At 36.9% G+C, this 14,557-nt stretch overlaps 1 protein-coding gene across 8 annotated transcripts in view; it reads right to left on the reverse strand.

Moving 5' to 3' along the window:
• The window catches only part of WDSUB1 (WD repeat, sterile alpha motif and U-box domain containing 1), a 78,817-nt gene that overhangs the window by 43,504 nt on the left and 20,756 nt on the right, over window positions 1–14,557 (reverse strand). For all 8 annotated transcript variants that reach the window (XM_055088036.1, XM_055088035.1, XM_055088038.1 and 5 more), the window contains exons 6-9: window positions 6,882–6,915; window positions 5,578–5,618; window positions 5,391–5,497; window positions 4,484–4,663 (exon numbers count right to left, since the gene is read on the reverse strand). In XM_055088036.1, coding sequence (XP_054944011.1) covers window positions 4,484–4,663; window positions 5,391–5,497; window positions 5,578–5,618; window positions 6,882–6,915 — 362 coding nt within the window. The remainder of the gene's footprint in view (window positions 1–4,483; window positions 4,664–5,390; window positions 5,498–5,577; window positions 5,619–6,881; window positions 6,916–14,557) is intronic.

The raw sequence follows: 14,557 nt of genomic DNA on the forward strand, positions 1-14,557 counted from the left end.
CTCTTTCTGGATATTCCTTATGCAAATACAGCACTAGATATAAGGAGTTATTTCCTACCTAAAACTGTATGTCTATTGTACCCTTAGTTTTCATTAACACTACCCTAGAAAAGGACTATTACTCTAGGTTAAAATACCAGGTTCCAACAGATACTCAAATCTATAGAAGGTTCATTTATTGTATATTTACAAAGGTTCATTGAAAAAAGATGTGATAGACTGCTTGACTCATTAAAAATAATTTTTGTGTCAAACGTAATAGATATACTACTTTGTTCCCTAACACTCCAATATACTTCACTGAAAATTAACTTCCTTCATATGATGTTAAATTCATATTTATTCACATTGACATAGGAACCGTTTTAACAGCTGTACCACAAAAGTAAATGCAAGTAAAATAGTTATGCATCACAAGAGTAAAATTCATTAACACATATTCATCAGTTTGCCTCTTAACACATTTTTTTCTAGACCTAATTTCACTTCTCTATTACTCCAATTTACTGTTTTGAGGAAGAGCCTACTTTTCTTAAAACTCAAGACTAACAGAAATTCACTGTAGCTTAAAGTAGCACTTGAGAGTATGCAATGTTCTTGTCTCCATTTATAATGATCTTCCTAATTCAGCTTTTAGACCACAGCAGACTTATTTAAATTATATTTCAATTTTGGCTTGAGACTGGTAGTTCCAAAACTTATTTCACCAAACTTCAAAATGATCATAACTACTAAACCGGAGACTCACCTTCAAAAACTATTTCAGGCCATTAATTGAATCTTGTAAGAATTTCTTATACTTTATTTATCGGGCAATTGGGACAGAATTCTATTCCTGTTGTTTTTACTATGCTCTCTTATGTTTTGAAACATCCTTTGTTGAAATCTGAAATTATTATTTTATATTGTCATGTGCTTTGGTGTGATAAGGTATTGTTAAAACTTATTGTGAGAGAGTAATGAGAAATCAGCTAATGAACATGCTAAATTCACCAGAACTTTAAAAAAAAAACAAAAACAAAAACAAAGAAAAACCTGTACTCTATTACCTACTTTCAGGAAGAAAGAGTAAATTATAAATTATAAAGGAAAATAAGTTACTAGAGATACAAAAATAACTTTCACAGTATGGCCTGAGTACAAAACCATCTGATTCTAATTATTTTCACAAAATCATCATTCTATTAACTTCTTAAAAGGCCATAAGCTTCCAAGACACTTAAACAGGTTCACATACTATATTTACTATGTAATGAAAGTATACTACTATACTTTAGAATGATTTTCTATAACAAACACTTTTTTTGCTCTTTGACTCCTCATTAACAGTAAATTCACTATGGACATCCTATTTCCTAAGCTTTCTGGTTAATTAAGATTTTACTAGAGCATACTGATAAGTGTCTGAGTATTATGTTCATTAGAGCACAACACTAAGACTTCAAACTGTTTTTGATAAGGATGTATTGATAGTAACCAGAACACATAAAACAACTCTTACAATTCAACAATTAAAAGACAAACCAATTTTAACCAAAGAAGATATATAAACAGCCAATAAGCACTCGAAAATATGCTCCATATCATTAGGTAAATGCAAATCAAAAACCACAATGAAATACCACTTCACATCTATTGAATGGCTATAATCAATAAGCTAGGTAATAACCAGTGTTGACAAAGAGGTGAAGAAAGCGGAAAGCTCACACATTGCTGGTGGGAATGTAAAATAGTACAGCTGCTTTGGAAAACAGTCTGCCAGTTCCTCAAAATGGTATATGTAGAGTTATTCTACTTTTAATCATGTATCCAAGGGAAATTCTGAAAATATACTCACAAAAGACTCATACATATATATTCACAGCAGCATTATTGATAACAGCCAAAAAGCAGAAACAACCCAAATGGCCATCAGCTGATGAGTGGATAAACAAAATGTGGTATAGCCATACAATGGAATATTATCCAGCCATAAAAAGGAAGTATTTACACATACAAAAACATGGATGAACCTTGTAAGGTTAAATTAAAAAAGCCAGATACAAAAGGCCACATATTGTATGGTTCCACTTAAAAGAAATGTCCAAAATAGGTAGATCCTATTTCTACAGAAGATAGATTAGTGGTTGCCAAGAGGCTAGAAAGAGGAAAGAATGTGATTCTTTTGGGGGGATAAAAATGTTCTGAAATTAGATAGTGGTGATGGTTGTACAACTCTGTGAGTATACTAAAAACCAGTGGATTGTACACTTAAGAAAAAATGACTTGTGCATTGAAAATTACAAAGCACTGTTGAAAAAGAAATTAAGAAGACCTGAATAAACATAAAAATATCCTGTGCTTATGGATCAGAAGAATTAATATTGTTAAAATGACAATAATCCCCAAATTGATGTAGAAATTCAGTATAATCCCCATCAAAGTCAGGTGGCTTTTTTGCAGATTTGACAAGTTGATCCTAAAATTCATATGGAAATGCCAAGGGACCCAAAGGAGCAAAACCAATCCTGGGGATAAAAAAAACCCAGAGATAGAGGACACACAATTTTCAATTTCAACACTTACTACAAAGCTATAGTAATTAAGACACTGTGGCACTAGCATATGGATAGACAAATAGATCAGTGAAATAGAATTGAGAGTCCAGAAATAAACCCTCACATTTATGGTCAACTGATATTTAACAAGGGTGCCAAGACAATTTAAAGGGGAAAGAATAGTCTTTTCAACAAATGGTGCTGGGACAACCGGATATATACATCTGAAAGAATATAGCTAAACCCTTACCTCACATTATATACAAAAATTAAGTCAAAATTGATCACACATCTAAATGTTAAGAGCTAGAACTATAAAAGTCATAGAAGAAACACAGGTATAAATCTTCAAGGTTCAGGATTAGGTTTGGGTTTCTTAGATATGACACCTACAGCACAAGGAATGACAGAAAAAAAACAGATAAACTGGACTTCACCAAAATTTATAACTTTTGTGCATCAAAGGACACTTTCAAGAAAGTGTAATGATAACCCACAGAATGGGAGAAAATATTTACAAATCATATATCTGATTAAGGGTCTAGTATCTAAATTTATATAAACAACTCAACAATAAAAAGACAAATAATCCAGTTTTTAAAATGGGCAAAGAATCTGAATAGACATTTTTCCAAAGATATACAAATGGCCAATGAGCATATGGAAAGCTGTTCAACATCACTAGTCATCAGGAAAATGCATATCAAAACCACAATGAGAAACCACTAGGATGGCTAGAATTGAAAAACTAAACAAGTGTTGATGAGGATGCAGAGAAATTGGAATCCTCATACACTGCTGGTGAGAACATAAAAAAGCAGTTGCTTTGGAAAATCGCCTGGCAGTTCTTCAAATGCAAGCACAGAGTTACCATATGATCCACCAATTCCACTCGACAGTTTTCAGAGTTTTGTTCTGTACATTTGATGGTTATTTGTGTCTAGACTCCATCAGTTTTCAATTATGTAGCATTTCCAGGGATGGGGAAGGGGTGGGGAAGAGGGTATAGGAGCTGATGGCCTATTTAATTTGTCATCTTATTAAGAGCCAGATGCCTTTTCAGAGTTATAGTAAATAGAGCCAAATGTTGCTCATTGCCCATACTGAGGGGCTACTAGCCCTCAAGCTGGTAAAGGATCTTTTCTTCCTGAGCAATTAAGTTTAATAACACTCATTCCCAACTCCCAATCACAAAAGGAGACATCTTCTTCCGTCCAAGTTCTGTCAATATGATTTGGTAATGCCCTAGAAAACTGAAAACAGATGCCCACACAAAACTTGTATATGAATGTTCATAGAAGCATTTTTCATAAAATCTAAAAAATGGGAACAATCTAAATCCAATCAACTGGTGAATGGATGAACAAAAAGTGATAAATTCATACAATGGAGTATTATTCGGCCATAAAAAAGTGAAGTACTAATATATACAACATGTATGAACCTTGAGAACATGCTATACAAGAGAGGCCAGACACAAAAGGCCATACATTTTATGAAATGTAGAACAGGCAAATCCTTAGAGACAGAAAGTAGATTAATGGTTGCCAGGAGCCAGAGAGACAAGGAATAGGAGTGACTACTAATGGGAATGGAGTTTCTTTCTGAAATGATGAAAATGTTCTGGAATCAGATAATGGTGATGGTTACACAACTCTGAATAGTCACTGCACTGTACACTTATAAAAGGGTGAATTATATCACAATTTTAAAAATATATACATTTTAAAAATTACAGTTACATGATAGCTTTAATTACCTAAAGAAACAGTAACATTTCTTTTCCATAATCTAATAAAAATATAATGTACTTCTATACACAGATATATACCAGAACTACTACTGTGCTAGAATATTAAGAGGAAACCATTAATGCAATTAAAGCCAATCTCAGAGTAAATTATTAAAAGTTGTTTTTAAGACTGCCTAACTTTCACTAGTCTTACCGATTTTCAAATCATCAGCTAGACTTTCTTTTGTAAGATTCAACAGTTCTCGTCCATCAATGTTATTCATTTTGAAAATACCAACAAGGTCTTTTAAACCTTGTGCACAAAGCCAGTTTGATACATCGTCCTCTGACCAATCTTCAGTAAATTGCTTTGGTTGATCTTCTGCGATCCTTGCTTAAAAAACAAACCAAAAAACCCCCACAAAAAGTAAGTGAAAAAACAACAAGCAAAAGAAAAAGTATATCCTTTATAAACATTCTCACTTTGTACTAAAAAGTACATGAAATTTTCTTAAGTCTGTGTTTTCTACTTTAACATCCTTTAAGAAATTTTAAAAAATCAAATAATACTACGTATAAAGTATTATTTAATGCTACATTAAATGCTACTCTTTTGGAACATTTTTCACTCCAGAAAAAGTTTATCTTTATTTTATAAAATTCATATCAGCAGAAGTATTATATGTGATCTGTCATCTGCATATCAGCACCACTAATTGGTTAATTCTGACAGTGATAAAAATAAAGCTCCTAAATTATGTGTCAATGTTGCTTGATAAAACCAAAAATAAAACCAACAAGATAAAACTATCATTTCTATTTTGTTCTAGGCTATATTTATCTGAAAAATTAGTATGGAGTATAAATAAAGAGCTTACAAAACTATGGGAGGTATGATATACATGAATGTGCATCCAAAAGTATTTACCAACAGTTTTAATGTAGATGTCTGGGCTAACTTTAACACTGGGTTCTCTAAAATTATTTGTAAATTATATTAAATTTGGATGTATGCTTATATTGAGAAAAGCAACATGAATAATTTGTCAAAAAATTACTGAATTTCTCATTTTAATGGTGAATAGTGCTGAACTGGGTTTACACATGATATTCTTACTAACCTTGGCAAAGTGTTTCCAAGTCAAACTGCCAGATATTCACTGTTTTGTCCATTGAACCAGTAGCAAGTAAAAGGATACTGGGTGCAAAGGCACAAGTTGTGACATACCTAGTTAATAAAAACAACTATTATATATCCTCAGACCAATTTTTTAATTACATTAATACAAAGTGAGGTTAAGTTCAGACCTGGTGTGCTGAGTCAAGGTGTGAAGTATATTCTCAGTATTCTGAAAAACAACACAAACAGCTTTATATTTACTCAGGAAAGAGTAAAGCTACTGATAAAGACTTGTTTGACCTGAATGGTTTATATACTCTATGTATTCTAATATTATGAGTCACTAATATAAACCAAAACTTTACCCAATGAATAGAGAATAGCATTTATAACTAATAACATTATCAAGTACTTATTTCACTCTTTCTCAATTATCAGCACTGCTGTCTGCTAAAATTTTTAGCATAATATACTCCTGGCTGATTTGTCTCAACTTACTAATAGTAACCATGAAATTATTTGTATTTTTGCTATGGCATTTGACTGTACCCACTGCAGACCAGTGAGTAGAAATTAGTCATTTCAATATTTAGTATACTTAGCTGGCCATCCAACAACTAGATGTACTTCACTGAGACTCATATACATATTTTATGGAGAAAATTTAACATTATAGCTATTTCTGTGAATGTAAAATCTCGTGAAAATTTCCTGAGAAATATTAAGGATCTATTTCACCTCATTTGAGTACTCTTTCCCACTTCCTGCCAGAACTCAATAATTTGAACTGCTGTGTGGAGGACTAGCTTAGCTTCCTTGCTTGACCCACTACACTTTGATAATTCACATCTCTATTTCTTTGCTGGCATAGTTACAACCTAAGCTCAACCACTGTAAGGTCCTACTCAACACCGATTTCTTTTGGAGAATATTTTCATCAATCATACCTTCACTATATATTAAACGTTCACTTTACTTCATACTTATGCAACCTGGACTTTATTCACATGCATCTACCAAAAAGCCCCATTTTTCCAAATCCTTTATAACCTACTCTTCTTATACTAGTCTCTAAATCCAGGTGGGACTCTAAAGTGATAAAGCCACTTTCAGCTTTCAGCTATACCTTCCCAAAACCCTTGGGTAAACATTCCTTTGCTGTTATGGAAACCTGGTGTAAGAGTTTAAGAAAAATTGACTTAAAGTGATTTTTTAAATAATGATGCTCTTTAAATCTATATTTTCTTTGATCAGACTAAACATCTGTCTATCTTAAAACCATTATTGAAATATTTAAGGGCTTGTCCCAGAACCAATACCTTACCTGCATAACTATTTTAACATTTCTGAAAATGTATATATTATATTCTTGGGCATCCTAAACAGAAAAAATATGTACATTTTTCTCATCTTGCCTAGCTAAACTTGAAGTTCAGTAGCCTAATAAGCAAACATAATTCACAGAGATCACACAAGATTTTGAAATACTTACAGTATCATACACTATGACAGACTTATCCACTGATCTTTAAAAGAAAAAAAAAAGATTATAGGTGAAAGTTCTATAAAAACAAAGTACAGTATTTATGTAATTAGTATTTTTTAATCATTTTAATAACTTTTTAAGAAAAGGCTGAAATATTGATATGCACACATTCAGAATGCAGTCTATTTTTGTTCATATGTATAAACTTTTATTTAAAAAAAACTACATGCCATATACCAAATACCAAATTTATCAGAAAATTATAAACTTTATTAAATGCTAGCACATGCTACTTATACTACACAGCCATAAACAGAATAAGCATTTGTAATGTATAAATAAGACGCAATCTCATATCAAGTTAGTAACTCGAAGGGAAAAACAACTACAAGGAAAAGCTAGTACATTCTACTTGATTTTTGTTCCAAATAGCATTGCTATTATTGATATGGCCGTGCCTTAATTAGTAATCAATACATATATATGTCTTGATTGTGACTCATTTTTGAAAATTATGATTCTAAACTTGATATGGACCCTACATTGTTTCTTTCAATGCTATAAAAATTAAAACAACCATCTAGGTTTATTCTAGTGGTGAAAAAAAACGTCATACAAAGAAAAATGCAATAACATAACAAACTACTTAATTGAGAACAGATAAATATGTTTCTACATGATATTCTCCCCGATATAGCTGTTATTCCATGATATATGTTGCAAAGCAAGAAAACATATCAACAATACGAGTGTTACTGCTCTCTGTACAACTTTAATAGTATTTGTACTTATTATTATTAAAAGGTAGCTGATTACAGTCTGACCACAGGAGTCACACCTATTAGAAGGCTTAAAATTCCTTTAAGGACTTCCCTGGCAATAAGACCCAGCGCTTCCAATGCAGCGGGCTCAGGTTCGATCCCTGGTTGGGGAACTAGGATCCCACATGCCACCAAAAAAAAAAAATTCCTTTGAATAAGACTTAAAATTTCTTATTTAGTAGTCTCTCCAGTGTTGGTGATGGATTTTGACTACAGAATCTTTGCCATAACTTCAAAATAGAAGTTATACGTTGTTCAATATAAAATAAAATACAAGCAGATGAGAAGCATATAAATGCATTCTGGCATCAAAAACCAGATTATAGCATTAAACATTAAATTCCAGCCAAAAAACATTGAGAAATTATATTAGCAGCTAATATGTATATGCTAGACATGACTTATAGACACTCTTATTTAGTCCTAAATTCCTCAAAGTACAAAGTATCATTTCTGGAATATCTAAAATTCTTAGGGAAAACTTCATTACTTCTTAGCATCCTTAAAACAAACTAAAAGGAATTTCCACTTTCTGAGACTACCATTAGTGCAATTAAAACTAATTCATCCTAATGATGTATCACTTGAAAAGGTGAATCATCATTAGACAGTCTCGTAGGCAACAGATAGCCAGCCATGATGGCAATGAAATAGGTTCACTTGCTGATGAGGTATAAAAATGAATTTGAGGGCCTCCCTGGTGGAGCAGTGGTTGAGAGTCCGCCTGCCGATGCAGGTTTCGTGCCCTGGTCCGGGAGGATCCCACATGCCGCGGAGCGGCTAGGCTTGTGAGCCATGGCCGCTGAGCCTGCATGTCCGGAGCCTGTGCTCCGCAACGTGAGAGGCCCGCGTACCGCAAAAAAAAAAAAAAAAAAAAAAAAAAGAATTTGAGAAGCAAAAGGCCAAACATGAAGAACTCTTTAAGAGTCTACCGGGGACTTCCCTGATGGCGCAGTGGTTGGGAGTCCGCCTGCCAATGCAGGGGACACAGGTTCGTGCCCTGGTCTGGGAAGATCCCACATGCCGCGGAGCGGCTGCGCCCGTGAGCCATGGCCACTGAGCCTGTGCTTCCCGAGCCTGTGCTCTGCAATGGGAGAGGCCATAACAGAGTCTACTGAATCTAGGCAAGAAGACTAGAGATTATGGGCAGAGACTGCAGACATTTAGAAATTAAAAGGATTTTAAACTCACCTCCTATAGTCCCTAATTTGACTAATGGGGATTCAAAGGAAGATGTAATAAGATTTGATAACTGATTAGATTTGGGGGGAAGGAAATTAGGATTAAGGAAAAATAATAGTTTTCAATATTCGAGATTTGGGTTTCAAAGACAGAAAATAATTATAACCACTGTAAACAGACATAAAATACCTTGAAACTACTAAAACAATATAAAACCTCAAAATATTCCCTAAATAGAAGGTGAACCAACAGCAAATAAAAATTGATTGTTTGGTGCCCCTGGTTATATATTTCTTGCCTGCTATATATAACTCTTCCCCCTGCTATATATAATTCTTTCAGTACCCACAATCTGTCCTGTCACCTTAACCTCACTTTCCCTTATAAAGGATGCATTAATTGTCAAGTCTTTTGATACTCCATTCCTACCATTTTGTGGCACTCTAAAACCTCAACTCTACTAACTCAAGAATACAAGGGAGGGCTTCCCTGGTGGCGCAATGGTTAAGAATCCACCTGCTAATGCAAGGGACATGGGATTGAGCCCTGGCCCGGGGAAGATCCCACATGCTGCAGAGCAACTAAGCCCGTGCACCACAACTACTGAGCCTGTGCTCTAAAGCCTGCAAGCCACAACTACTGAGCCCACATGCCACAACTACAGAAGCCTGCATGCCTAGAGCCCGTGTTCCGCAACAAGAGAAGCCATGACAATGAGAAGCCCGCGTGCTGCAACGAAGAGTAGCCCCCACTCACCACAACTAGAGAAAGCCCACATGCAGCAACGAAGACCCAATGCAGCCAAAAATAAATAAATAATACATTTATTAAAAGAAAAGAATACAAGAGAAACGCCAATTTTATCTGGACAGCTGTTAGGCAAGAGCAACAACACATACAGTTATGTGCTTGATATGGAAGAGCATATAATCACAAGCTCAAGGGAGATGAGTGACACTGTAGTGACATCGTACAGCCACCCATGTCACAAATCACCTAAAGCATTTTCATTCAAACCAGTTTTATACAATGACCAAGAAACTAATCAAATGAAATTACCCACAACTATTTCATTAGGTCAAGTATGTTCCTAAGGTTTAAAGATTTATTTTACACTCACACGTTTTTATTTTAAATATATATCTATGTTTCTTCTCATTCACAAAGTATGTGCAGTCTCTTACAAAGATGTAGCAAAAAGAAGATAAAAATTATGTGAAGAAACTGGGGAGGAAGAGAACATAAAGATGAGGTGGGAGAGAGAGATGAAGGTTAAGATTAGTATTTAAAATATATGTCACAACATAGAGTCCACTTTGTTAACAGAGGGCTGCAAGTTTGTTGCCGAGCTTCTTCAACAGCAATTTAAAAAAGGAAACATGATCTGTCATACAATTTAAGATAGAAACACAAACCCAATGCATGGGAAAGGGACATCAATTCTTTAGACTGAGACCTGTAGGAACTATTTCCCCCAAGGTCTTTACAGAGATGATGCTATGAAACATAGTTCCCAACAACTCTTCCTGAATGACGATGGTAAGTTTCAAACAGCTGTTTTAAATGCCCCTCAGTATAGATCAATGGCTAAAACTTAACCCAGAAAAAGCAGAAATCAGAAAATGAGGGAGTAAAATAATATGTTATATGTTATATAATTGCCTAATGTTCTGGATTACAAAAATAACACATAAAAATAATATTCTTGTAATATACATAATATTTAATGAACCTATACTGAGCAATTATTGTGCCCCAAACATAATAAATGCTTTGCCTGCATTTTCTTATTTAAACTTCATAACACTCTTTTGAGGAAAATGTTCTGACTTTCCCCATTTTATAATTCAGAAGAATGAAGCTGAGAGAAGATATGGAACTAGAACTTGTTTGAGGTTGCACAGCTAGTGCATGGCAGGGCTGGGATTAAAACTCAGTAACCTGTGTTTCTGGATTTTACACTTCCTAGAATATCCCCCATGAATGTATTATAATTAAAATTGATTCATAATGGGCACACATCCTGACAGTTTTAGCCTAAAAACTTTTAAAACAGATCGCATGACTATTCAAATTGCACTAGAGTTTTCACAAGACATCTAATTTTTCAAGCCATGTAATATCTAATAACTCTCATGATAAGCAAACTGCAACGTGGACTCTGTCCAAAGAACTGACTTCAATAGTTCTGTTAACAATGTTGTAGAGAGTACAGGGAAATAAATGATGATTTGAGTTTTGGAAAGGTGACCTTAAGCCTTCTTATGCTAGTCATTACTGAGTGAGAGAGGGTGGCTGTTGAGCCATTACTAATTCATGACAGTAAAACTCTGTTGTCCACATTTATAAAAGATAAAACATAAACAAGCATCTTGTTGAGAACAGGAGGGACAATTACTTCCAGTTCTTTCTGGAATAAGATCCCCGGCCTCTTTTCTCTCTCTTGCTTAGTAGGAAAGGAATGACAGATGACTGGAAAGTCTGGGGAAGATGCTGGGCCATGTGGTTCAGCCCCTTCTGGATTTTCTTTTTTCTGATCTCCCCTTTCAGGGGAAGTCTGCAGTGGTCCATGCCACCCAAGAGCAGGTGAAGATCTACAGTCCTGCTATCTAGTAGTTATCTGCCCAGTATTTCTCTTACTGGTTTTCAACTCAAGAAGAAGAAAAAAGGGTGTTATTTTTGAACTCTTAAAACTCTAACAATGATAGCCATTCTTAAACTGGTTTCCAAAGAATCATAACTACTAGAACTGAGAGTTTATGGAAAAAGGTAACCTCTATTTGAATTACAAAGATTGACTCTTCCTGTTTGAATAGCAGCTAATTCATAAAATGTTAATTTTATCTGGTTGGATCAAGAGAAGTAAGGGTGAAACAAAACACAAATTCAGCTAAGGGGCTAGAGGAAACTTATTAGAGGAGAGATGTGGAGAAAGATGGAGAGAAAAAGTTCCTACACATTTTGCTGTATGACATGTGGTGCCATCATAGCCCTGACAGCGAATGAAGTGTGTGAAGCAGATATGAGAATCTATGTATCTTCTGCTAACCCCGATACTGAAGAGATTTTCATAAATGTAAAACAATGCCACGTTTCTCACTATTTTTGGTTTTATTTCTCCTAAAGAAAAATGTTATGTTAACATACGAGTTTATTATTATTGTTTAAACAAACTTAAACTATTTTACAGTCTTCTTAGTTTTATTTTCTGTAAACAGCGATATACGTAACCCTTATAAGCAAAAGCACTTTGGAGTGCTCAATAACTTTTAAGAGTGTCAAAGAATCCTAAGACCAAAAAGCAATGAGGGAGGTAGAGTCAAGATGGTGTACTAGGAGGACACGGAATTTGCATCTCCTCCCAACTAGGGCACCTACCAAGCACCGGTGGGGGGCCACAGACACCTAAGGGGACAGGAGGAAGAGCCAGCTACCGGGTAGGATGTGGGGTGTGGGAGGAGTGAAGGGGGGGAGAAGTGGATGCAGGACAGGACTGGCGCTGCTGAGGGGCGGCTGCGGAAGGGGAAGGGATCCCACACCTGAAGGGGGAACTTGGGGAACCACTGGGAGGGCAGAGAATCAAAAGGGAGCGTGGCCAGGTTTCCCCTGACTACTCGGACCCCCAGGAACCTGTTGAGATCCAGGGCCTGATCCTCTGCCCACCTAGGACCCCTCCAGCTGCGCAGGTGCTAAGGGAGTGAGAGGGAGGGAAGGCGGAGCAAAAGTAAAGTCCAGACCTCCAGGACCGACACCCGTGAGGGGTGGCTGGGGGAGGGGAGGAGTTCCTACACCCAGCGGGACCCACCCATGGTTAGGGGTCCAGTGTCGACGGTGGAGACGCTGGGGCAGATGATACGGCAGGGCATAAAGGAACAGAAGGGAATGGGGCCAGTACTTTCCCTGTCCACTCAGGCACCAGGAAGCCTGTTGGGCTCCCAGGCCTAATCCTCTGCCCTCAGAGCCTCCCTCCTGCTGTGCAGAGCCCAAGCCCCGCCCCTACACCCCCCCCCAGGGCCCCACCTCTACACTCGGAGACCCCCTCCAACGAGCTGGGCCTACACCCCGCCCACACACCCTCACTCAGGGCCCTACCTCCAAACTCCAGAACTCCACCCTCCGGAGGCCCTCCTTTCAACATGCTGCCTCTACCTTCTGCAGCAGGTCCTAAGCAGAGGCCCCACCCCACACTTGAATGTTGTGTCCCCCGCCCCACCCGCCCCGCCCTGGGCCTAGGCCCCACCCCAGGCTCAAACATCACATCCCCACCTGCTTAGGTCTCGCCCCATCCTAAACCCCGCCCCTGCCTAAGTTCCATCCCTGCCAAAACTCCACCCCCATAGCCAAGGCTTTTTTTTTTCTTTTTTCCTTTTTTAGATTGGAGTTCTGTTTTACCTTGTGGATTCACTGTTGTTGATTCTTCTACATTTTTATTTTTCTAATTCTACTTTATTCTTTATACTTTGTTATTGCTCTCTCCTTTTGACTTGTTCCCCCACACACACTTTTTTTTTCTTTTGTGGTTTTATTTTACCTTGTTGCATGTTTCAATTATAGTTTTATTTTTCCTAATATATTTTTCATCTTTCTAATTTTTTATTTATTTATTATTATTATTTTTTTTTGTGGTATGCGGGCCTCTCTCTGTTGTGGCCTCTCCCGTTGCGGAGCACAGGCTCCGGACGCGCAGGCTCAGCGGCCATGGCTCAACGGGCCCAGCTCCGCGGCATGTGGGATCCTCCCAGACCGGGGTGCGAACCCTGTTCCCCTGCATCGGCAGGCGGACGCGCAACCACTGCGCCACCAGGGAAGCCCCATCTTTCTAATTTTATTTTGTTTATTATTCTTTGATATTTTACTGCTCCTTTCTTCTTTTTTCCTTTCTTCCCCCCACTTTATTTTTTTACCACACCACGAAGCTTGTGGGATCTTGGTTCCCAAGCCAGAGGTTGGGCCCAAGCTCCTGTGGTGGGAGTTCCGAGTCCAAACCTATGGACTAACAGAGAACCTGAGACCCCAGGGAATATCAATCGGAGTGAGCCTCTCAGAGGTCCTCATCTCAGCACCAAGACCCAGCTCTATCCAACTGCCTGCAACCTCCAGTGCTGGACGTGTCAAGCCAAACAACAAGTAGGACAGGAATATAGCACCACCCATCAAAAAAAAAAAAAAATGAAACTAGAAAAAAATATGTTACAGGCGAAGGAGCAAGGTAAAAACCTACAACACCAAATAAATGACGACGAAATAGGGAACCTTCCTGAAAAAGAATTAAGAGTAATGATAGTAAAGATGATCCAAAATCTCGGAAACAGAATGGAGAAAATACAAGAAACATTTAACAGGATCTAGAAGAACTAAAGAGCAAACAAACAGTGATGAACAACACAATCACTGAAATTAAAAATACTCTAGAAGGAATCAATAACAGAATAACTGAGGCAGAAGAACGAATAAGTGAGCTGGAAGATAAAATGGTGGAAATAACTGCCAGGGAGCAAAATAAAGAAAAAGGAATGAAAAGAATTGAGCACAGTCTCAGAGACCTCTGGGACAACATTAAATGCACCAACATTCGAATTATAGGGGTAGAAGAAGAAGACAAAAAGAAAGGGTCTGAGAAAATATTTGAAGAGATTATAGTTGAAAACTTTCCTAACATGGGAAAGGAAATAGTCGATC

The sequence above is a fragment of the Physeter macrocephalus genome, chromosome 2 (genome assembly GCF_002837175.3).
Source record: "Physeter macrocephalus isolate SW-GA chromosome 2, ASM283717v5, whole genome shotgun sequence".
NCBI classification, from domain to species: Eukaryota; Metazoa; Chordata; class Mammalia; order Artiodactyla; family Physeteridae; genus Physeter; species Physeter macrocephalus.